Here is a 25926-nt window from a genome sequence, read left to right on the forward strand (position 1 = left end):
TATATATATATATATTACTATAAAGATTCATTAACTGTTAAGTTAAAAGAATAGAAAATGTAACATTTTTTTATTCTATAATATTATTATAAAAAACCTTCACTTAACTTAAGAGATAAATTTATATAAAGAGTAAATATAATTGTATGAAAAAAAAATATTAAAATGTTATTTTTTTAAACTTGTCGCTAAACCTAAAATATATAATTAATATCAAAACAATGAAGCTACTAAACTCCAGCGTTATTAGGAAAAAGACAAAAAAAAATGTGTTATAACGTGTTATGGTGGTAACGGGGAGCAACACACAGACTAATAACGCCTGATAACGGGCAAAGAAAGGCGGTGTTCACATGTTATAACACCCAATAACGCCCCTTGGAGCGTTGCTCATACCCACCTCTCTAATAAATTTTATAATAATCAAAGTTTTATATGAAAAGAAAAATGGTTAAGCTAAAAGGAAAACCAAAAAGAAAAAATTAAAACAAAACTAGTGAAGTATCCCCGCGTTGCGGGGTTGGATCGGCATTCCACTATTTCCGAAACAAAGCAAAGTACAATGCTATAGCATATAATCCAAGCTATTTATTGGTTGTACATCATTGAAGGAAATGGCTAATCTAAAATGAACATGCAAAATGATATATACAGAAAGCTGGTAAAGAAGTAGAGAGCATCCACTGTCAGTCTAATTTATAGTGCAAGGAGGAGAAGAAAAAAAAACAATATGTATCTTGTCTTTTGACCTAACAGAGCAGCCAAAGCAACCAAAGTCTGATATCTTCAGTCTTCCCTAAAACTATCATATTGCTGAAGTAATCGAAGATGATACTAATTAACGACTTCAACTGTTATTACAACCCATCATTTGATTATAATCTGAGAGTAAAAAATAGGTGTAGATTACATGGAAGTTCAGCAAATGAGACTAAAAAAACATAAATTTATATGAGATAATAAAATTCAACTTAACTGACAACTATCACAAGCAATTTATGGAAGAAACCAAGAAATCACAGCCATGATCGAGCGGCACACCAGAAGCAGGTTTCAAATAACCTTCTGTAAGCACGAAGAACAATCAGAAGACATTACTGTATTTTTTTTCGACATATCAAAAGATTAAAAAAAAGATAAACAGGCGAGATACACTTTGCTGTGTCTATAGACAAATAACATAGAATCAGTGAAAACTATGCATACCAGTTGATCCTCGTGGCCTTTAAAGCCTTACAGTTTAAGTTTTTTATTTTGAAACCACAACTATCATTTGAAATATGATTCAGGTCAGTAAACCACCAGTTTTGGTTCAAAATAATAATGATCAGGCACAACCTATACACTTCTCGCAACCAGGTCATAAGGTGATGTGTGTGCAAAATGGTCATTTGCTCCCATCCAAACAGTTTTTTCAGTCAAAAAAATGCTCTTTGTGTATAATGCACTTACTTCAGACAGTGAAGTAGCCTAATAGATGAGTCATAAAAAGAAAAAAAGAAGAAACATACCCTTAATTTGAGTCCTCATTAAGTCCATTAAGTCAAAAAGAAAGCAGAAAACTGTAATTGAAAGTATAGCCTAAAAAAGGAAAAAAAATTACCAGATTTTGTACGAATGGGCATGCGTTGATGAAAATCTCTTGACAACTCTTCTTCAGACCATTTAACCCAAGTTGAAATATCTTCAACCTCACCATTTCCTTCAATTTCACCATTATTACCATCCAACTTCATCAAAGGCTGAGTATCATCTTTCTCTTTCTCTTCCACATCATCATCATCATCAACTTCTCTCTCCATTCCCACATCATCAACCCCTATATTTTCTTCATTTTCATGATTTTCTTTTACCTCATGCCACCCTGTCCAACCCCCTTAAGCAACAATATCAAAAGACTCCATCATTTTAGCAATTTAATCTGTTAAAGTTTCTAAAAGTAGAACTGTTACCTATATCTGCAGCATCACAACCACCAATTCTATCAGGCTTGAAAGGAACAGATGAAAAAAACATAGGTTACAAATCAGATCTGGAAAGTTAAAAACAATATAAGAAAACTGGAAAGTTACAAATCAGACTCTTAACTGTAAATGAATTTTTCAGACTAAGGCAAAAAGAGAAGGAATCACCTTGTACATTTTCATCTTATACCCGTTTGCAGAGACAGTTGAGAGAGAAATTATTCCCATCTGCAGTTAAAAAAATCAGAAAGTATGAAGATCATCTTAAAGCAAACGTCAAAATTCGGAGGTAAGAAAAAGACTGAATAGTTATTTCGACAACACAGTTGAAAAAGAACCAAGTAGAATCCATTAAGACTGTGACTTGCTTTAACAAGAATGGTCAATTTTGATACAATATGGAATTTGTGTAAGCGGATGCTTGATGTCTTTCTTTTTTATTATGCATGTATCAGTATAGATGCCTTTGGTGATTTCATCAGCAGATGCATACATGGATTGGGTTACAAAGATTCATAAAGCAAGACAAATTCTAGTAAGTATTACAACTCAATATATAGTAGATGGAATCCTAACGCCCATACAATAGATAAATAGGCCATGGAATATCGGGAATACTAACAAACACCTGGCGTGCATCGTATATGGCAAAACAGAGCAAAAATCAAAGCAGGTGGAAACACACATAGGGCAAACTTTATTGACCTTAAGTTTATTGTTGCCTGCATCACTTATTGTACAGTGGATTTAAACGGAGGATCCAAGAGAATTCCACACATCCGATAATTAGGTTAAATTAAAAGCATAAGATTGAAAATTACCTCAAGAGAAGATTTCGTAGCGTGTACTATAAACCTCCTGCAACCTCATCCGGAAGTTGATGTGCAAAAACGAAGCGAAATCAAGTAAAGATAAGAGAAATCGAATATGAAACATGGAAAATCCAGACCAGTGGTGCACACAAATCAAAACATAAATCATGGAAAAGAAGTGTGAATAAGTGAGATCAGAGAGGGAAGAAACACATGGAAGATGCAGTGTTTTGGAAAGGCTTATAACCACAGTCGATGGAGCAGAAAGCAGAATCCGATAAGGGGAAGGAGTCGATGGCCTTCAATTGTATGAGTGACGGTGAACGAAAGGGTTTTTTAGAGCTAGGTTTCTAGAGAACATCGCCATAGCGTATCCTGGTGTTCGCCTCTCTCGTAAGCGATCTGTCATCCATTGATAGAGGGAACACATGTAAGGATTAAAGTTGAGTGATCTGGGCAGATTTAATTTAGCAATTTTGGGTGTCTCTATCGGTAGGTGAAGTGAAGTGGATGTCAGTTTGGAAAGATCAATTCAAATAGTGGCGGTGGAGAAGATCGTTGCCTTGCTTGGTCGGAGTGGAGGCTATGTTTCTGCAATGGAAATAGAAATCGATGACAGTCGGTGAGGCAATGAACCATGGGACGAAGCGCTTACGCCTGGGTTGTGAAGATCGGTCAGATGCTTCTGTAACTGTTGGGTGTCAATTGTTAAGAACAAATGATGCATATGAGAGAACACGAAGACTGAAGGCAAAATATGGGAAGGTGTAGACATTTGAGGCGGTGAATTGTTACGTGGATTAATTACAATAATGAAAGTGGCGGTGGTAAAGGAGAAGTCGACTCGTGTAACAATATCTTTAACGGGTAAAAAAGATAGAAATGGTGTTGAAGAACAAAAACAAAACCAAAGGCAAGAAGACCATAATAGAAGGGGAAATTTTGACAAAAGAGAGCACAAAATACTGTAGCTAAGCACACACAATTTTAATATATATATATATATATATATATATATATATATATATATATATAATTATTTATGAAATTTGTCTTGTACTAGTATTCCAAACGGAAAACAAATACTACCTCCCTCCCAAATTGATAGTCCATTTTTGACTTTTGAAGTATTTTTTCTTCAACTTTGACCTTAAATATTTTTGTTTTTTATAGATAATACTTGATGCAAAATATATGAATGAATTGTATTTTAAATGTTTTTTCATTGTTATAAGTTTTATCAAATAATATATAACACAAAAAAAATATTTAAGGTCAAAGTTAAAGAAAAAAGACTTCAAATATCAAAAATGGACTATCAATTTGGGACGGAGGGAGTACGATATATTTTTATATAAATTAACAAAACTCAACAAATCACATTTAAAAAAAATATATATTACAATTTAATAAAATAAATAAATAGTTCCTTTATGCTGATTAAACAAAAAAAAATCAACCTGCAAAAAATCAATATTGAACCTAAATAAAACTAAACAGTAAAATACTTTTTAAAATCAGTTATAAAAAAAATACATTTTCTGTGACAAATAAGTTTTTGGAAAAAGATGAAAAAAAAATAACGAATAACTTTAATAAGATGAAAAATGTTCCACATGGAATATGTAAATGAGGACGTGAGAGGAAATGTAGCTTATTTATTGGATAGCTTTATAGTTTTCATAGTCTAAAAGTAGATTGGAGTGAGCATTTATTATAAATAGTGTGGAATGTAAAAATAAAAGGCCTTCATTTATACAAGCTAAAATTAAAAAATAAACAAAGTTGTAAGGGGAATTATCAGAAAAGTCCTAATATTTTTGAAAAAGTTAAATTTTACTCCCAAATTTTATTTTTTGAACATAAAAGTTCTGATTATTTGATTTTACACGATAATATGTCATTTCCTGTTAACAGAAAAAATGATTTTTTTTGTTAAATTGAGCCAAAATAAAAAAAAAATCAAGACATTTGTGTTCAAAAAATAAAATTTAGTGCTAAATTGTAGTTTCTAAGTTTATAAAAATTTCATAGATGGTCATTTGGTTTCCTGAAATCTGAGATATAGTTTCTAAGTTTATAAAACGTCATAAATGGTCCATAAAAAGACTTATTTATCATTTTTAATATATATTATTTTATTTTTATTTAAACTTAATTTAAAAAAAATAAATAAAAACTCCACCTTAGACCCACCTATCTCTCTCTCCCTCTCGCTCTTAGAGAGAGAACAATTCATTCCTATAGGAAAAAGAAACAGTAACGGTGATGGAAAAGATGAACGATTTATACCTTAGTGTTCCGAGTTTCTTCAAGTGCCCAATATCAATGACCTAATGAGATCCCTGTTGGATTAGTTTTCTAAGTTCATAACTATAATTGGTATGTACTTGAATTGATAGCAGCATAGTCCTTTTGGGTTGCCCTCAAACCTAGCAACCGGACAAGGAAATTATGAAAGGAGAGATATTGATTTATTATAAGACTAATAAATCAATATAAATGATTTATTAATATGTTAAAAGATTAATATATTGATTAGAAATCATAATGTATAATTAATAGTTAGCCAGAAATTAATTAGAATTAATTTTGGGGTTAACTGTATTAATTATAAAGTGCAGGGACTAGTTTGCAATTATCTAATAGTTGAGTGGATGGCTCCAGAACCTCCTTGGAAGGGGGTGGACGAAATCTATAGGGGAAACCCTAATGATTTCGTACAAGGGGGCTTGGATAAGGCCTTTGGATTAGCTTAGGCCCCAAGCAAAGGAGTATTAGGGTTTTCCCTAAACCCTAGATCCCTCAGCTATATAAGGAGCCTCCCAGCTTCTAAAATCGGCGACTCGTACCTTGGAAGAAACCCTAGGCTGACTTTTGCATACCCTACCGTCTCTCTCCTTCTAGTTTCCTTCTTGCTAGTTCTTGGGTGTGATTCCATTAGAGGCATTACATTTGTGATGCTAAGCTTCCAAGAAGATCAAGATCAAGATCAAGAGGATTATCAATTGTTAGCTATAACAATTGAAAGGTATGTAATTCTTAAACCCTAGTTTGTTAATTTCGAAATTAGCCTCTCTCTCCTCTAGGGTTCTTGTTTTGCAATTCAAAGTTGTATGTTCAATAGTTAAAACATAGATCTAAAGTAGGTTGCATGTGAACTTAGGAATTGTTTTCTAGTTTATTTGTTTTACCTAAAACCCATCAGTGGTATCAGAGCCATTGTTGTTTTTAATTGAATTGCTATAATAGTTGAATTGCAAATTAGGGTTTATAGCTAGTAAACCCTAAAAAGGCCGAAATTTCGATTTCTAGGGTTTTTGGATCAAAGGGTTTTTTGAAAAACCCTAGCCTCCATGAACCCTAATCGAAATTAGGGTTAGGGTTTTGGAAACCCTAGCCTCCTCCCTTGATTTTCGAAATATGCTAGAAGAATTAGGGTTTCTTTGTTTTGGATAATAGTTGCCTTATTGGATAATTGAGAATAATAAGGAAATTATCCTATCCCCATATTTTCGAAATCTAGAAGGGATATGGATTAGGATTAAATTAATTGTTTAACTTAATTAGATAATCCTTACAAGAGTTAATTAATTAATTAAAAGTTAATTAATAGATAAATATTAAATCTAGTTATTTGGTTTATTTTAAATTTGAAATTAATGACTTACTTTTCAAAATTTATATATAAACCCTAAAGTTTTAAAAGTTTAAAAAACACCTTATATATATATATATATATATTATAATTAATAAATATTATATATGTATAAGACTATGGTCAGTCAAATTGCTAGTATGCCTCATTCACGAAGCTAATCTATAAAGGGGGTATAAGGAAACTGCCTATAAAATGGTAGTTGAATGGGTGTCCACTCTCACGCACCGCTTCCTTGATTAGTGGAGGGTCGTTAGCAGAACGGGTTTGATAGGACAACTACATCTCATTAAAAGTATAATGTTATTAAAGAAAGTACTAGAACATTATTTTACAAAATCCCAACTCTAGTTACTTTAGGAAAAATGTGAAAAGTATGCTAATCCATGAAATTGCACATTATGCTTTATTAGTCGTTAGTGGAGCGTGTGTGGTTAACCAGCACACTAAAAAGGCACTAATAAAGAGTAGTAATGGGTATCTCATAATTTTCATTTTGATGGAGCGTGTGTGGTTTACCAGAACATCAATAGTGAATGATAAAGACAATGAGGTTACCAAGCACATTTGCATGGTTATTCACATCTTGTTTGTGATCCTCGGCATCCTAGTCACAAATAGAAGAGCATAATCCGAGATTAAAACATGCCATTGAATAGTTTCAATGTATCTCAAAAGATCTAGGAGTTTCCAATACATTTAAAACTTAACCTTCTTTTTCGTTTTTCATGGTAGAAATTGGTAAATCGTTATTTACCTACCTTCAAATACTCTACAAATTGGATTACAACATCCCTCTTCCAATTTGTGGAATGTTGTGTTGGATACTAGCCTTAATATCTCCATTGGGTGTTTTATTAAGGATTCAATCGACTAACTTGATTTATCCCGTTTTGTAGATGTCTGAATCTAACCATGGTCTACCCGAATCCAAAGAAAAAGGTATTACTGCTCAAAGTGAAAGTTTGTTCCACAATGAAGGTGAAAGATCAATCCCTGCCATGTGGACTAGCTTGATTTCACTTCCTCCACCTCCCCCCGTTGTTCTCCCAAACCCACAAGACCGAAGGATTGAAAAGTTCAATATCACTAATGCCCTATTGGCAATGAAACAAGAAGATGGTAAACCCGTGTGTGCTCACGTCTTAGGGATGAAGTCACACATCGATAGGTTGGTAATGTTGGGTGCGACCTTTCCCAAGAAGTTGGCTGTGGACTGGGTTCTTCAGTCACTCCCTGAATCATATAATAAGTTCAAAAGAGAGTATTATATGATGGATCTTGACGCAACCCTCATTGACCTAACTTACATGCTTATTGCTGCTGAATCAGAAATGATTTGCCAAAGCAATTGAACATATTTGTTTGGAGAATCAACCAACCATGCTTTCAAGGACATTCCAGGAGAACCCACCTGTTTCTGCTGCCAAGAGGAGGGGCTCTGGATACAAATCTGCCCTGAGAACCTGAAGAGTCCAAGAGATGGGAGAGTCAAGGAATATGGCTCTACTTCAGGTAAAATCCACTATCTAACTCCATTAAGTTCCTATTCATTGATTCTTGATACATAATGTGATAAGATTACATTTGAATGTTTTGCAGGATCAGAGAAAATATAGGAAGCTTGATGGAAAAGCAAGATGAGTCTGATCACAAAGAAATGGATCACGATCGCATGGATTCGAAGATCAGATTTTAAGCTTAGAAAGTTATGATAGATTTGTTAGAAATATTTGATTACATAGTTTTTCAATTGATTTTGCATTGTAAGGACATGTTTTCCGCTGCTTTTATGAATAAAATAAAATTTTTGGTTTGAATAATTTTATATATCCTTGCAATGAAATATTTTTGAAAAATTGATGTTTGTGTATTGTTATCAATAATGGATTTGATTCTTAATTATGTCATTTGTGGAAATATCGAGAGTTTGCCAAATTAAGGAAGATTCTCATCGCCCAGGTTTCAGTTGGACAGAAACTTGGAGTCATGCAACTTGGTTGCGTGATGAATGAGAAACTTCATATTTGGAAATTAGACTAATTCTTTGACAAAGTGTCAAGAGAAGGACTAGGAGATCGAATACACTAGGTTGTACATTGATCAAGTCCACCACAAGAGTGATAAAGATATTCGTCATGATTTACTAAAGTTTAGTGAATATGGTTATACTTATAAGATTAAATATAATTCTGAGTTGATTGAAAGAATTTCAATCAATAGCAGAACGAATAAGAAGAATCAAGAAGGCAGGAAGATAAAAGTTTCTCTATTCTAAGAAGAAGGGAGAGTACCTTTTATTGTATTTTATGATAAGTATTAATGATTAAAAACCACATCTCAATTGATCCTCTAAGTGAGTCTTAGTGCATTTGCATGTACAAGAAGAGGAATCGAGAATTGTAGAAATGGTTAAAATCAAGAAGTCAATCATACTTCGTTCCAATATCAAGTCTTAGAGTTATATTCCAAGATTGTGAATTGAGTGACAAGTCTTAAGTAGGTTTATAACACTCATCAAATGTGGAGTTTGGAAAAAGGCATTCTTATTCTTGCACATTTGAAATTGGTAAGTTGTGCTGTCTTGGATAAGACAAAGACCAACCAATTATGTGAAGTGTTTTGTCTTGATAAGAACTACACTAACTCTTGAATATTTGTTTTGTCTAGGAAAGGTTCCTGACGAGAGAATCATATATGTCAAGAGGTCAGTGGGAGTATCAATTGTCTTGAAAAGTTTCAAAAACAAATCAAGAATAAACCGATAGTTAATCACTAGCACACGACTTGAGGTTTCTAACCTATCATGTTCACATAGTATTGTTTCTATGCCATTCCAGGTTAGTCAACTATGCATGAGAGTTCTATGAGATCTCAATGGGTTGCATAGGGGCAAGGAACCTTGATCAATGGAAAGTTCATTGAAAGGTCGGGGTGAGTTGCTAAATAACTTGGAAGCAAAGGTGGGACCCTTGATAGCAAGAAATTAAAAATGGACATGTTCGATCCATAAGAGTTTGGATTTGTCACAATTGTTGTCTTATGATTATGGTTATGACAAATTCACGTGGATATGAACACATACACCACAAAATCTGAGTGTTATAAGGTTTCTCTCAATCATGAAAATGATTGTGAGGAAACGCTTTCACTAAGAAATATTTTGAAGATAGCATTATGTAATTTGTATTTCTCAAATTCGATTATGATTACGGCATCCCTCTTCATAGTTCGAATTGTGGGAAATGGCAAATGGGTCTGAACATTTTAGACTTGTTATAGAAATGTTTACACACATATGGGTTATCTAAGGAAAGGTCTATGATTTCGAGAAGCTTAAATAAAGGCTTATCAAAGCGTCTCGATTTCAGAAATTTGAACTTTGGAAAGGAAGTCAATAAGTAATTGGTTTCTAGAAGTCCAGCTAATATCTGAATACATGTCAAAGCTAGTGGGAGCATAAATGTTATGCTAGGATAGATATAATCATCATGTTAGGGGAGCATGATTATTATTTTTTTAAGTATTGCAAGTTGGCAATATTAATTATAGAAAAACAAAAGTTTCAATTTGCAAAGTTGCATGAGTTGATAAGTTATTTTTGCTATAATTAAGGGAGAGAATATTATACTTTGTTTCAATATCTAAAGCTTATATTGAGAAATTTTAATAAATTTAGTCAAAGGATACATAGTGTGTTCTTAAATTTCGATTATGATTACGGCATCCCTCTTCGTAGTTCGAATTGTGAGAACGTGACACAAAAGATATTATGGCAGAAGATTGATAAAGTATCATATCTTTATGTAAGAATATTATGCATCGTGTCCCATACGCTTCGGGTATATGATCGATTGCAAATGCTATAATATTTGACCATTCTTAAATTTTCCAAATGTCTAGCACATTAAGAGGGAAAAAGGACTAGAATCGGTTTTGACTAAAATAATTAAACAACTATCAAAGAATGATCCAAAGTTCGATGAGGATTGGTCGCTTGTGACTAGTTAGAATTATGGTATTGGATGGACCATATGAACATTATTGTGAATAGATAAGATTCTATTAAGAATGAGTTGTCATATAGCAAATATGGAAATGTTTCCATATTGGGAGTTGGATGTTGAGAATCTATGTCTAGATTAGAAACTTTTATGCAAGAAGGATGTTCAAAGGAATGTACTTTGAATATGAGACTTTGCGTCTGTGGAATTGTCTTGTGACATTTTTTATAAGAGTACTTTGTAATTTCATTGGCCAAGTCTTGGTGACTTTTGTGCTAAGACTTTGCAAAAGGATCGTTGCATAAAATGTTAGAATCTAGCATATTCTAGTAGTAGCAAGAACCTTGTGTTCTAACACTAATAATAAGGATTGGAGATTGTGGAATGAGCATCATTGGAAAAGTTTTTCAATTGATCTATTTCACAAAGTAAGGACCATGGGAAACAAAGTGTGCATGCTTGGAGCATGGGACAATTATTGTTATAATTCAGGTGATAGGTTGATTACTCGAAACATTATACAATGAATAATGTGTGATTAATATGGTGACTAAATAGAAGGAGTTTTATTTATACTCAAAAGTTTGGGGCCATATTGGATTCGATTATTATTGTGTTTCATATTTTGCATTTTTTACTTCCCGAATAATATGATTGTTCAAACTCCACAGTCGCTCATACTTTTGGAAGTAAGTAGTGAATTAAGACTGTCATGAATTGGATTGCAGATTGTCTAAGGATAGACATAGAAATAGAATTGCTACAATGTTCATGAGTACTCAGAGAGTGAGATTTGAGTATAGGTTAAACCCACGCTCAGAGTATTACTTCATGGAATTCATCACGAGTAATACTGAGACGATAATATCTATGATCTTGAAACAGAGATATATGAGTTGTAATTTGCAAGTCGGCTATACATTGGTGATACGAAAACGTATCAGTAACTTGGTGTTATAAAACGTATTGTCATGTATGGTTTGATGAGTAAAAGATACAAGCATATGAGTCAATGTTTATTCGTTCCTTTTGCCCTAACGGGAAAAGCGATATTTGTGGGCCCCTCGATGATTTGGTGTTGACTTATGTGCTCGGCCCAGCCAGGACTAAATTGATGTGTTCAATTAGAAGTCCTATATCATCACAAATCAGAAATCGGGAAACATAGATTCTGGACAAAGAGATTGATTGTATTCCATGTCTTATGTCTAGGGATATCTAGTAGAACGAAGGGTCATGTGATCACTTATCTTAGGACATGTAACTGACCGGGTCAGAGTTCGACAACAGATTTTGGAAGGTACAATTTGCTAGTCAAATTTAGAAGTCATACTAGAAATTATAGTTACAGACTTATCCAAGTGGGAGACTGTTGGATTAGGTATCTAAGCCCATAACTATAATTGGTATGTACTTGAATTGATAGCAGCACACTCCTTTTGGGTTGCCCTCAAACCTAGCAACCGGACAAGGAAATTATGAAAGGAGAGATATTGATTTATTATAAGATTAATAAATTAATATAAATGATTTATTAATATGTTAAAAGATTAATATATTGATTAGGAATCATAATGTATAATTAATAGTTAGCCAGAAATTAATTAGAATTAATTTTGGGGTTAACTGTATTAATTATAAAGTGCAGGGACTAGTTTGCAATTATCTAATAGTTGAGTGGATGGCTCCAGAACCTCCTTGGAAGGGGGTGGACGAAATCTATAGGGGGAAACCCTAATGATTTCGTACAAGGGGGCTTGGATAAGGCCTTTGGATTAGCTTAGGCCCCAAGCAAAGGAGTATTAGAGTTTTCCCTAAACCCTAGATCCCTCAGCTATATAAGGAGCCTCCCAGCTCCTAAAATCGGCGACCCTACCTTGGAAGAAGCCCTAGGCCGAATTTTGCATACCCTACCCTCGCTCTCCTTTTAGTTTTCTTCTTGCTAGTTCTTGGGTGTGATTCCATTAGAGGCATTACATTTTTGATGCTAAGCTTCCAAGAAGATCAAGATCAAGATCAAGAGGATTATCAATTGTTGGCTATAACAATTGAAAGGTATGTAATTCTTAAACCCTAGTTTCTCTCTCCTCTAGGGTTCTTGTTTTGCAATTCAAATTTGTATGTTCAATAGTTAAAACATAGATCCAAAGTAGGTTGCATGTGAACTTAGGAATTGTTTTCTAGTTTATTTGTTTTACCCAAAACCCATCAATCCCCTGTTAGCCTCTACTCCGGCATCGCCTACGATCGGACTAACATTAACAAATGGCTTGAATCTGGCCACAATACCTGCCCGACCACCATGCAAGCCCTCAATTCCATGGATGTCATCCCAACAACAATGAATTTGAAATCGTTAAATTACCACTTTGGATATGATTCTATTTACAAGGAAGTCAAAGAACGATTAAAGGAAACCAACTCGGATGATGCTTTATTTTCACCGTTCAATTTTGTTCTTTAGAAAGGCAACTTAAATCCATAAATTAGCGCTGCTAGGGTTTTGGAATCACTCGCCCTATTCGATTACGATTCTATAAGAGAAATCACCGAACAAAAAGGCTTATTAAACGAGCTTTGTCGTCTTACCAACACGTTAACAAATCAGACTACAATTGAAGCCAAATTAACCGTTATCATCGTGATTTCCACATCCAATGTGACATCCCCTAATTTCTCGGCCAGAAAAGACTGATTTAATTTATGATTTTTAAAATAAAATCAGAGAAATCCTTTTAAAAGATGTTGCGGAATTGGTCCCCGAAACAAAACATGATAAAGGTTTAGCAAAACCTTTCTTTAAGAAATGTATAGTTTCATTTCATATCAAAACCTCAGGATGTCATGTTCCGATACAAATCAAAAGCATAAACAAGACATTATAAGCCTTTGAACAGTTATTTACAACTACTGGCCTATAATCCAAAAATCTCTCGTCGTCCTCCGACTATGCTCGGGGTCCACTACCTATAACATAAAAAGCTGAGTGGGTCAGGCTTGGGAGCCTGGTGAGCATATAGGGTTTTCAACCCACAGTAATAATAAACTTATTAAGTTCATCAATCAGCAATAACCCTAATTACCCGTTCCCGTTATCCTCACTTTACGTCCCTAAATACTTATCACAAGGGACCTAGTCTAAAGAATATCATCAGGATGGACACTACTACTAAGGGTTTTTTTTTCAGCCATATATGTCCTAAAAGTAACCATGAGGGGGATGGAGTACAACGAATGAACACTCTAGTTCATTACACCTACAGGTTGCGGGCCTGCCAGTGTTCCACTGGACTGTCTAGAAAGTCCGTGGTCGTCATCTAAACTCTGCTAGATGACTGGATCTCAAATCACATCGAGGCCTCTCATCACTTTTATTTTACCACACACCACTATCTACCCATGTTTTACCCAACATATTTGTAGCTAAAAATACATATACAATTTAAAACTTGTATAAAACATCAATTCAACAGTCACCTTAGTTAAACAATTAATATAATTACACGTAGCACGTATTTCATATAAAATACTTCATATCTAGGTGTAAGATGAAGGTGACTATACACTCACTTGATTTGATGAAAATCGGGCAGCAATTCGTTTCCTAAAACGTTCGTTTCTAATAAAACCGGGAGTTTTATTCAGAAACCGGGCTCTGCGAGGGTCGGGCTTTGAAACCAAAAAGATAATTTTTTCGGGATTCTATGGCACTTTGTGGCGTATTCCGGGTGTTTTATATAATACCGGGGCTTTGATAGAAGTTGGAATGAAAGAAATATTGAAAAAGGGGGCTAAAAATGACAAGTTTGCAAAATATACCCGGGAGGTCTCGCACCCATCTATTTTTAGGGGAGAGGCTTCTGATCCAAGGGCTGAGAAGTCTCCATGCGTTAGCAGATCCGAGAAGAGGTCACGTGGGTCGCGCATGCGAGGACCTCGCTGTCAGCCTCTGGTTGGATCGAGGTCTAGTCCGAGGCTTCGGACGTGGCACCATATGCGAGGGTCGGACACGTGAGAAGAGGGTACGAGGCAGCTCCTGATTGGCCGAGCCATCGGTCCGAGGAGAATGTGATACGTGTCCATAGGTGGCCTCGGATGACTCAGCAGTAGTTTGGACATGGCGCGTTTTGAGCGAGGGTGACGTGGCAAAAACATGACTATGCGAATTTTCTCGGTTTTTGTGCAAAAACTTCTAAAATCCATAACTTTCGCATACGAGCTCAGTTTTTGACGTTCTTTATATGCACGCGTAGGTAAAATTACGCTCTACAGCTTTTGTTTAGACTTCATCGGCTAATTTTGAATTTAATTTTTATATTATTATTTTTAAGAGACCGGGACAGGAAATCCGTTAAAAATTCATAACTTCTTCATCCGACGTCCGTTTTCGTTTGTCTTTTTACCGTTGTGCTACTATTGATGAGACCTTCGATTATCGTTTAGGCCGTGTCGTCTAAAAATCACTCGATCTAAAATTCGAGTTTTTAGCTGTCTACTGCTAAGCTGAAACTTCGAAAAATCATAACTTCCTCATACGAAGTCAGATTTGGGCGTTCTTTTTATACATACTCTCGGTTTAACGAGCACAACGACTTTCGTTTAGATCACTAAGGCTAAAAAGTAGTTTATCGAAAAACTCACTTTTTACGACATTCGGCCCCGTGCCGGTTTTGTCGCAAAACTTCGGCAGGTCATAACTTCTTCTTTATAACTCGAATTTCGGCATTCTTTATATATCCGTAATCCTTGTCATGCCCACTACAATTTTCTTAATAGATATAGACTTTTTTTAAAATTTTGTTTTTGATGCTCATTTTTATTCTTAATTAATTAAACCCAAATAATTAAGCATAAAACACATAATTCACATAATATTCACATAATTCCTTTTCATTTCTTCAAAATGAGTTACAATTGTTAACCTAGACTATAACGTCAATATTAATGCCTAGCCTAGAAACACGGGCATTACAATTCTCTCCCTTTAGGATGATTCCATCCCCGAAATCAAACATCAACAAACAAATGCGGGTAGCGACTCATCATGTCACTCTCCGTTTCCCAAGTGAGATTTGGCCCATTCGTATGTTTCCAACGCACAAGCACTAAATCGACCATCTTGCGTCGCAACTTCTTAGTCTTACGGTCAACGATTGCCTCAGGTTCTTCAATCAACCTCTTGTTTTCATCCAACCTTAATTCAGAAATGGGAATTATGTCGGGCTCATCTCCCGTAAACTTTCTCAAATAACACACATGAAAGGTGTTATGAATACCCTCCGGTTCTTCCGGTAATTCTAGCTTGTAAGCTTGATTCCCAATCTTCTGAAGAACTTTGAACGGTCCAATAAACCTTGGACTCAACTTTCCTCGTTTCCTGAATCTTATAAGTCCCTTCCACGGTGAGACTTTAAGCAAAACCGAATCCCCAACTTCGAAGGATATCAGTTGTCTTTTCTTGTCAGCATAGCTCTTTTGACGATCTTAAGCAGCTAACATCCTTTCCCTTATCACTTTCAACTTTTCAGCAATCTGATGGACTATTTCAGGTCCCATAAACTGCTTTTCCCCAGTTTCCAGCCAACATGACGGCATTCGACACTTTTCTCCATACAAAGCGTGATAAAGTGCCATCTTGATGCTCGAGTGGAAACTATTATTATAGGAAAATTCTACTAGAGGTAAGTGTTCATCCCAGTTACCTTGGAATTCTAGGGTACATGCTCTCAGCATATCCTCCAATGTTTGAATTGTTCGTTCGCTTTGACCATCAGTTTGCGGATGGTAAGTTGTACTCAAACACAACTTGGTACCCAATTCCTCTTGTAGACTCCTCCAAAACCTTGAGGTAAAACGGCTGTCACGATCAGATACAATCGTTAACAAAACACCGTGAAGCCTCACAATTTCCTTCACGTAAGAATTCACAAGTTTATCCATAGAACATTACTTGTTGGCATCTATGAAATGCGCACTCTTAGTGAAGCGATCAATAACCACCCAAATCATGTCATGACCGTTCCTTGTTCTGGGCAGTTTAGTCACGAAATCCATGGTGATGTCCTCCTATTTACCCATGGGTACGGGTAAGGGTTCTAAACTCCCATACGGTTTCTGATGTTGTGCCTTAACCCTAGCACAAGTTACACACTCGGCCACATACTTAGAAACATCGAGCTTCATCGTCGGCCACCAATAATAGGGTTTTAGATCGCTATACATTTTTGTACTGCCGGGATGAATCGAGTACATGGTCTTGTGAGCTTCTTCCATCAGAAGATCTCTTACTCCTCCCATCTTAGGTACCCAAATCCTATCTTGGAATACTGTCAACCCTTGGTTGTTTGTACCGAATACTAACGTTTTGCCCAAACGTTCTTCCTTTCGGTCATTTTTCTCTAAAGCTTCCTCTTGAGCTTTCTTTATACTTTCCACAATTGTCGAGACAACTTCAATTCTCAATGCTCTTGGCCTTTTCTTTTCAAGGTTTACCTTCCGACTGAGAGCACCAACAACAACATTTTCTTTACCAGGGTGGTAAAGTATCTCACAGTCGTAGTCCTTGAGTAACTCTAGCCAGCGTCGTTGCCTCGTGTTCAATTCCTTATGATTAAAGAGATATTTAAGACTCTTATGATCAGTGAAAATTTTGCATTTAGTACCATAAAGATAGTGCCCCCATATCTTTAAGGCGAATACTACCGCTGCCAAATCCAAATCGTGAGTGGGGTATTTCTTTTCATGCTCCTTCAATTGCCTCGATGCATACGCGATCACTTTATCCCTTTGGGTCATAACACAACCTAACCCAACTCCAGATGCATCGCTATAAACTGCGAAGTCATCAACTCCTTCAGGCAACGAAAAAATCGGTGCTTCACACAATCTCTTCTTCAACTTCTCAAAGGCTTCCTTATGCTTCTCATTCCAAGCATAAGTAGCTCCTTTGTGGGTCAAAGCTGTTAATGGAGTAGTGATCGAAGAAAAGCCTTGGATAAACCTTCGGTAATATCCAACTAATCCTAAAAAGCTTCGAATCTTCGTAAGACTTTTTGGTTGTTCCCACTTCATCACAACTTCAATCTTTGATGGTTCAACCATTATTCCTTCTTGGTTAACCATGTGACTTAAAAATTGGACTTCTTGAATCCAAAATTCACATTTGGAGAACTTTGCATACAACTTTTCCTTTTTCAAAACATCTAGCACTTCACGCAGATGCTTTTCATGCTCCTGCTTGCTTTTCGAATAAATCAAGATATCGTCTATGAATACTATCATGGATTTATCTAGGAATGGTTTACAAACCCTATTCATCAAATCCATGAAAGCTGCTGGGGCATTGGTTAGTCCGAACGACATAGCCAAAAATTCATAGTGTCCATATCTTGTTCTAAACGCAGTCTTTTCGATATCCTGCTCTCTCACCTTTAGTTGATGGTATCCCGACCTAAGATCGATCTTCGAGAAATAGCTCGAACCCTGTAACTAGTCGAACAGGTCATCGATCCTCGGCAACAGGTACTTGTTCTTTATCGTCGCTTTGTTCAGCTCTCTGTAATTGATGCACATTCTCATGCTCCCGCCTTTCTTCTTTACAAATAACACAGGGGCTCCCCAGGGCGATGAACTAGGTCGAATGGAACCTTTGTCCAATAACTCCTGAAGTTGTGTCATAAGTTCTTTCATCTCTGTTGGTGCTAATCGATATGGTGCTTTTGCTATCGGCGTCGTTCCTGGTAACAAGTCGATACAAAATTCTACTTGTTGATCAGGGGGCAATCCGGGAAGATCTTCGGGAAAGACTTCCGGATAATCACACACCACTGGAATATTATACACCTCGTTCTTTTCCTTCTTAGCATCGATCACAAACACTAGATATGATGTACATCCCTTGGCCAAACACTTTCTGGCTTTCATTAGGGAAATGATTCCAGAGTTTACTCTGCGTTTGTCTCCATGCACCATACACGACTCTTTCCTTGGCAGGTTTACTTTTTACTATCTTCTTCCTACACAATATTCTGGCATCATTGGCACTAAGCCAATCCATTCCTAAAACTATGTCGAATCCATTTAACTCGATAGGAAATAATTCCTCGTGGAACTTATTCCCATCCAAGTCAATGAGGATGTTTTTCATACGATGGCTAACAGGTACAAACTTGCCACTAGCAATATCAACTAATAAAGCATTAACTAGTCTATCTACAGGCAAAACTAGTTTTCTACCAAATTCATGCGATATAAAGGAGTAATTGGCTCCAGAATCAAACTAAACTTGGGCAGTCAATTCGTTTACGAGAAAGGTACCTGAAGCGACATCGACTTCTTCTTTTGCAGCTTCAAGTGTCATCTGAAAGGCTCTCGCCTTCGGCTTTGGTGGAAGATTGGGCTTTGTTGCATCCTTCCTCTTTGGACAGTCTTTAAAAATATGCCCTTCTTCATGACACTCAAAACATACCCTCTTGTTGGACGGACACACGTTGGCATAATGCCCAGTCTTTCCATATTTGTAGCAAGTCACCCCTCACTACATTTCCCAGAGTGCTTTTTCTTGCCTTTCTCACACCATTTCACTGCGGCTCCTCCTCCGAATTTTCTCGAACCAATCTTCGAGAACTTGTTCTTTTTATTGGAACCTGAAGTTCCTTCAAACTTTCTTTTTTCACCAACTTCTGCCTTCTCCAGACCCATTTCTCTGATCTAAATCTCAACATTCTTAGCAGTCCAGATGGTGGCTTTCAAAGTGGGTGCTTGTTTAACCATTGGACCAAAGTCCACTGGTAATCCGAGGGAAAACTTGTTGACCTGATAGAGTTCGGTTGGAACTAGATGAGGAACAAGCTTCATCTTTTCCATAAAACTAGCAGCATATTCAGTAACGCTCATCTTTCCCTTCTTCAAATTCTGGAACTCATTATTAATTTCCAGAAGATCCTGCTCTGAGTAGTATTGCAATTTCAGCTGTACCACAAAGTCTTCCCAAGACATCTTGCTAGCTTCTCCCTTGGGCATCGAATCAACTAGTAACTTCCACCAGCTCAGCACACCAGACTTTAACAGAGGAATTGCAAGCGCGGTCTTCTGTTTGTTGTTGCACTCACAACTTTCAAACATCGTCTCCATTTCGGAGATCCAATTCATGACTTCCACCGGTGTTGGACTTCCAGATAGACACAGTGGTTTAGATGCCATGAAATCTTTGTATTTGCATCCGCGTCCATCAACTCCTCCATCCTGGTTGTTTTGTCTAACTATCGGTATAGGGGCGAGGCTTCTGATCCAAGGGATGATAAGTCTCCACGCATTAGTAGATCCGAGAAGATGTCACGTGGCTTGCGCATGCGAGGGCCTCGCTGTCAGCTACTGATTGGACCGAGGTCTCGTCCGAGGCTTCGGACGTGGCACCATATGCAAGGGTCGGCCACGTGAGAAGAGGGTACGAGGCAGCTCCTGATTGGTCGAGCCTTCGGTCCGAGGAGAATGTGACACGCATCGACAGGTGGCCTCGGATGACTCAGCAGCTCGGATGACTCAGCAGTATTTTGGACATGGCGCGTTTTGAGCGAGGGTGACGTGGCAAAAACATGACTATGCGAATTTTCTCGGTTTTTGTGCAAAAACTTCTAAAATCCATAACTTTCGCATGCGAGCTCAGTTTTTGACGTTCTTTATATGCACGCGTAGGTAAAATTACGCTCAACAACTTTCGTTTATACTTCGTCGGCCAATTTTTAATTTAATTTTTATATTATTATTTTTAACAGACCGGGACAGGAAATCCGTTAAAAATTCATAACTTCTTCATCTGACGTCCGTTTTCGTCTGTCTTTTACCGTTGTGCTACTATTGACGAGACCTTCGATTATCGTTTAGGTCATGTCGGCTAAAAATCACTCAATCTAAAATTCGAGTTTTTAGCTGTCTACTGCTAAGTTGAAACTTCGAAAAATCATAACTTTCTCATACAAAGTTAGATTTGGACGTTCTTTTTATACATACTCTCGGTTTAACGAGCATTATGACTTTCGTTTAGATCACTAAGGCTAAAAAGTAGTTTATCGAAAACTCACTTTTTACGACATTCGGTCCCGTGCCGGTTTTGTTGCGAAACTTCGACAGGTCATAACTTCTTCGTTATAACTCGGATTTTGGCATTCTTTATATATCTCTAACCCTTGTCACGCCCACTATAAGTTTCTTAATAGATATCGGCTTTTTCTAAAATTTAATTTTTGACGCTCATTTTTATTCTTAATTAACTAAACCCTAATGATTAAGCATAAAGCGCATAATTCACATAATATTCACATAATTCCTTTTCATTTCTTCAAAATGAGTTACAAAGGTTAACCTAGACTATAATGTCGATATTAATGTCTAGCCTAGAAACACGGGCATTACATCCAAGCCGGCCAAAAGGGATCTCCTTCGGCAGGGGATTGTGAGAACCAGACGGATCGAGACAAATCCTGATTGGTTCTGAAAATACAGTTACAATGATAGAAAATCTGGATGTCGTCGTCGATCACAATTTTCCAACGTCAATTGAATCAAATTGTTATTATTATTATTAATTTTTTTGAGCGAGAGAGAGAGATGCCTATGGTGGAGTTTTTATTAATTTTTTTTAAATAGCTTTGTATAAAGAAAATTAAAAATATAATATAATCGGTAGATAATTCTTTTTATGTGGATGAGAAACTATTTGTTTATTTGTTAAAAGTGTTTGAAATGAGATAGACCATTTATGGTTTTTTAAACTTCAGGATTATATTCTAGATTTTGGAAAAACCACATGGATTATTTGAGGTTTTGTTAAAAACATATGTCGGTACGGACGGATATATTAACCACAAATCTTATAGGGTGTCTTTTTAGCCAACCCCATTTAATATAGTATTAATTTTCGAAGGTCTAAGGAATAGTTAAGTTCTACCAATTCAATTGTAATATCCCAAGTTCAGAAGTGCAAGTTCAGGGTTCAAAGTGTAAATAAGGATGGTCAACTCGGCGAGTCCATGGGTAGACTCGGCGAGTTGAGTCACGATTCTGGTCGCGTGTTAAGTGGCCAACTTGGCGAGTCGGTGGCTGGACTCGGCGAGTTAGTGCTGAAAAGAGAAAAACCCTAATATTCGGGATTACACCCTATTTAAAGGACTTAATGTCCTCCGTTCAGTCCCCTTAGCCCCCTTTGAAGTCCAGAAAATCCTAGATCCGTTGGTGAGAGAATTGGAGAGCATATTGGAGCTTCGAGAAGTGATAAGTGAAGAGATTTTGAAGATTTAGAGGATTGGAGCAAGGGGCTTTGCAGAGATTGGGATTATTCTTCAGTTGGAGCTTTCTTTTGAGGTAATAATTCGTTGCTTGAGCTTTTGTGCATCTAGATCTATCATTTGTGGAAGTTTTGGGAGCATATCTAGTGTTATGTTGGGTTTGGAGGATGGATATGAGGTTGCTACCTCAGATCTAGGATTGAGATGATTTAGAAGTACATAAAGTCCCTGTCCTTGAGTTGTTGGTGAAGCCTTCTTGTCCCAAACCCTAGCCTAGAGTGTTTATGGCTTAGATATCTTTGGATTCTGTGACATCCCCATTTTCATGGTCAGAAAAGACCGATTTTGTTTATGCTTTGTAAAAATCAGAGTACTTCTTTTCATAAAATGTTGCGGAATTTGTTCCCAGAAAAACATGATAAATACGTTATTAAAACATTTTCGAAGAACGTATTTTATTCAATTCAAAACATTTGGGATGTCATCGTCAATACAGAAACATAAGCATAAACATAACTTACTTTTATTTACACTAGTGATCTACATCTCTTTAATCTCTTAGTGTAATGTCACTTCATATCGACACCTGTGATATAAATAAACTGAGTGGGTCAGGTTGGGAAACCTGGTGAGTACATAGGGTTTTCAACCCACAATAATATAATTATTATGTTTAAACAATCAAGCAACTAAACCCCATTACCCATCCCCATTATATTCTCTATTCTTAAGGATCTACCCTAAGAATTAGCTTATTCCTCGTTCATTCGTTCCTAAGGATGATCCAAAGGAATTGGCACGAAGTCCATCATTGCCATGGTTTGCACAACGGGCACTAAGTCTGCATAGTTGCCAGGGTTTAGGCACTAAGTCTGCATACTCGCCAGGGTTTAGGCATCAAGTCTACATGATCACCAAGGTTTAGGCACCAAGTATGAATGGTCACCAAGGTTTAGAGTACATCGGGTGAACACATCGTTCACAACACCTACAGGTTGCGAGCCTGCTAGTGTTCCAGTGGACTGTTTAGAATAGTATGTGGTTGTCATCTATACTCTGCTGAATGACGGGGACATCGTTTGGGAAAAAGGCTTCTCACATCGTACACCCCTCACCCATACCTCATGGTCTATATCACCTCTCAACTCATCGTCCAACTCACATATCATCTATTATATCTACCCATGTTTTACCCCAACATTTTTGTAGATATAAAATACATATATAGTTTAAATCATTAAAACATGTATAAAATCTTTCATCGAGCATAGACAACAAGTAAACGGATAATATGCACACATATCATGTAGTAAATACTTCATATCTATGTGTAAGTTGAAGGGGACCATGCACTCACCTGAAAGGTGGCGACTCAGCACTCAGACAGCGCTTCGATACTCTCAAAACAATTTCCCTTCGATAAAACCTAATACCAATACCACTAGGGTTTAGTCTAACGATAACCGTGACAAATTAATAGTCTAGCTATTATTATTATTATTATAAGTGTTAAATAACACTCAATATAACTTATAATAATAGCCCAAATACTCATTATAAGTTCCTAATAATGTTACTATATTAAAACATAAGCTATACTAAAGATAGGGTAGGCATAGCTCACTTACAGCGGGTTTTCTCGAAAATCGGGCTTCAATGGAGCAGCGTTCCCGAGCCGAAAGGCTATTTTCTCGGGACTCCGGGAGCCTCGGGGCTTCCTTCGGGTGCTAGGGGGTTTACCTAGGCTTTTAGGGGGGGGGGGGGGTTAGGGGGCTAGAGAGAGAGAGTCTAGAGAGAGAAAGAATGGTTTGGAAAGGTGTGAGAATGAATGGAACCCGACACCTCTATTTATAGTGTGAAATCCTGATGGACTCACCGAGTCGGTTCACTGACTCGCCGAGTTAGTGCCACGTGTCATCATCTAATGGCTTTCCTTGGGGAGAAACCCTTGGCCCATATTCAACCATGTCACCCCTTTTGCAGCAGCACCCTGCCGACTTCTAAACCCCTGTAACTTTCACATACAAGCTCCGTTTTCGACGTTCTTTTTTTCCACGCGTAGGTAAAAACAAGATCTACAACTTTCATTTAGACTCCGTTGGCTAATTCTCGACCGATCTCAAATTTTACAGTAGGAGGCGTTTAGACTGTTAAATGACCGCGAAGAATTCGTAACTCCTTCATACGAACTCCGTTTTCGTCCATCTTTTTACCATTGAGTTCCTATTAATGAGATGTTCAACTCTCATTTAGGTTGCGTAAGCCAAAAACCGCTCGAACTAAAATTCGAGTTTCGGGTCGTGCACTGCTAAGCCGAATCTTAGAAAAATCATAACTTCTTCATACGAAGTCAGATTTGGGCGTTCTTTTTATGGATTTTCTCGGTTTAACATATTCTAAGAATTTTGTTTAGGTGGCTAAGGCTAAATCTCGCTCTATTGTAAATTCACTATTTACGCTTCCCGGTGTCGTGCCGGTTTGTCGTAAAAGCCATAACTCCTTCGTTATAACTCGGATTTCGGCGTTCTTTATATGTACGGAAACCTTGAGACATATTCTACAACTTGGTTAAGAGTATTTATTATAAATAATCTTTTGCCGAAAATTCATTTTCGACACTTATTGCCTCTAAATTGACTAGCCCAGATCTACGGGCGTTACAATTATCTCCCCCTTAGGATGATTACGTCCCGGAATCATCAACGAAACAGGATAGTATAATGACTCCGTACGTTATCTCTTCATCCTAGGTAATAATCGTAACTTCCTCATTTCTTCGAATGAGTATCTATCTCTTGGACTCCTTGACTGTAGGCGGTGCTCGATCTTGCACTTGCTTGTTAGACTTTCAATCATGACCTTCGTGTCACAACCTCATTCTTTATCATAGACTCCTTCTTCTTATTAACAAACTTAGGATAACTTAATTTGATTACTACAATTGACCGATGTGTCATATTCTAATGACCTATCATCGTATGTAGCAACGCTTAGACTCAGGTCTCTCAGAGTCAAATTCTGGAATGCAACATGCCTTCCTTCATGGTCTAATGTGATATATTAACATGTAGCATTTCTAGCTACCAACTTCTTTAACAACGAGCGCGATACTTCTATTGATCGCTTTGATTTCAATCGTTTGGTTTAAGTCAGACGCTACATCAAACTTGGTTCTCTGAACCACGTAACCTACTCATCATAGTCGGAATCAATGTGATATGACCACTAGGGTCGGGATAACAACAATCTTCTTAGTCATTACCGAAATAATGGTAACGACATAATTGAATAAAACGAAATCAATTACTAGCTTCTTGGTAACCTTGTGACTTTCCCTAATCCAAGTGTGAGTCCTGTGCTTCCGGTATTATAGGCCTCTACTACCATTCACACCTACTCATACTTGTCCCAAGTATTGTCTCGCAGTCCCCAAGTCCTAAAATCACAAAACAATTTAACACATACGAGTGTGTCCAAATAATCATAAAATTTTCCATAAACTCTACTAGGACTTCTTCCATGCGTATCTTCAATCATCAATTCTGCTTCAACTCGGTTAGTGATGGAAATTCCAGATGATAGGAAAACTTTAGGAATTACACCAATCGTTCTATCCTCCCACCAATCAAATGTGTACATTCAGATGTACCGTACTTCTCTAGACGTATTGATTTTATCAGACGTATTCTAAAGGCAAGATACCTCTCTTATGATATCTTCCGATAGGTATCATTCACTATCATAAGCCTTTTCATTTCCACTATTTACATAATTTGCTACCAGCCTTTACCATGACGTTACGTTCACGGAAGCATGCGTTCAGTGCATAAAGACGAGAATATATATAAAGAAGATTTAGACGTGTAATCCTCCTTATTACTCCGAAAAGTTACATGCCAGTTCTAATATCGTAATTAAACGTTTAGAAATCTGAACACATAAAATTTCTAGATCCGGTCAGCAACAGACCATAGATCCGAACAAATAATAACATATAAGGAATCTTTATAGCTATAATATAAAACATTTAGCACACAAAACATTTTAGGCATCTTTCCTAAAGTAAACTAGTGTTTGTGTCTAAAATATAGCAGGCACTCATCTCACAATCATCGCTTAGCATTCTAAGTTTAAGTCTAGAAATTTCCTATAAATTCCTAGTTCGCTTAAACTAATGCTCTGATACCAACTGTGACATCCCCATTT

The 25926-nt window shown here is 36.7% G+C and overlaps 1 protein-coding gene across 1 annotated transcript in view; it reads left to right on the plus strand.

The window, feature by feature from the left end:
* The first annotated feature begins 3588 nt into the window (after positions 1 to 3588).
* Positions 3589 to 25926, plus strand: part of LOC111877958 (uncharacterized) — a 36317-nt gene continuing 13979 nt past the window's right edge. Inside the window, exon 1 of the mRNA XM_023874458.2 lies at positions 3589 to 3689. Coding sequence (XP_023730226.2) covers positions 3589 to 3689 — 101 coding nt within the window. The remainder of the gene's footprint in view (positions 3690 to 25926) is intronic.

Source organism: Lactuca sativa, chromosome 5, assembly GCF_002870075.4.
Source record: "Lactuca sativa cultivar Salinas chromosome 5, Lsat_Salinas_v11, whole genome shotgun sequence".
Lineage (NCBI taxonomy): Eukaryota > Viridiplantae > Streptophyta > Magnoliopsida > Asterales > Asteraceae > Lactuca > Lactuca sativa.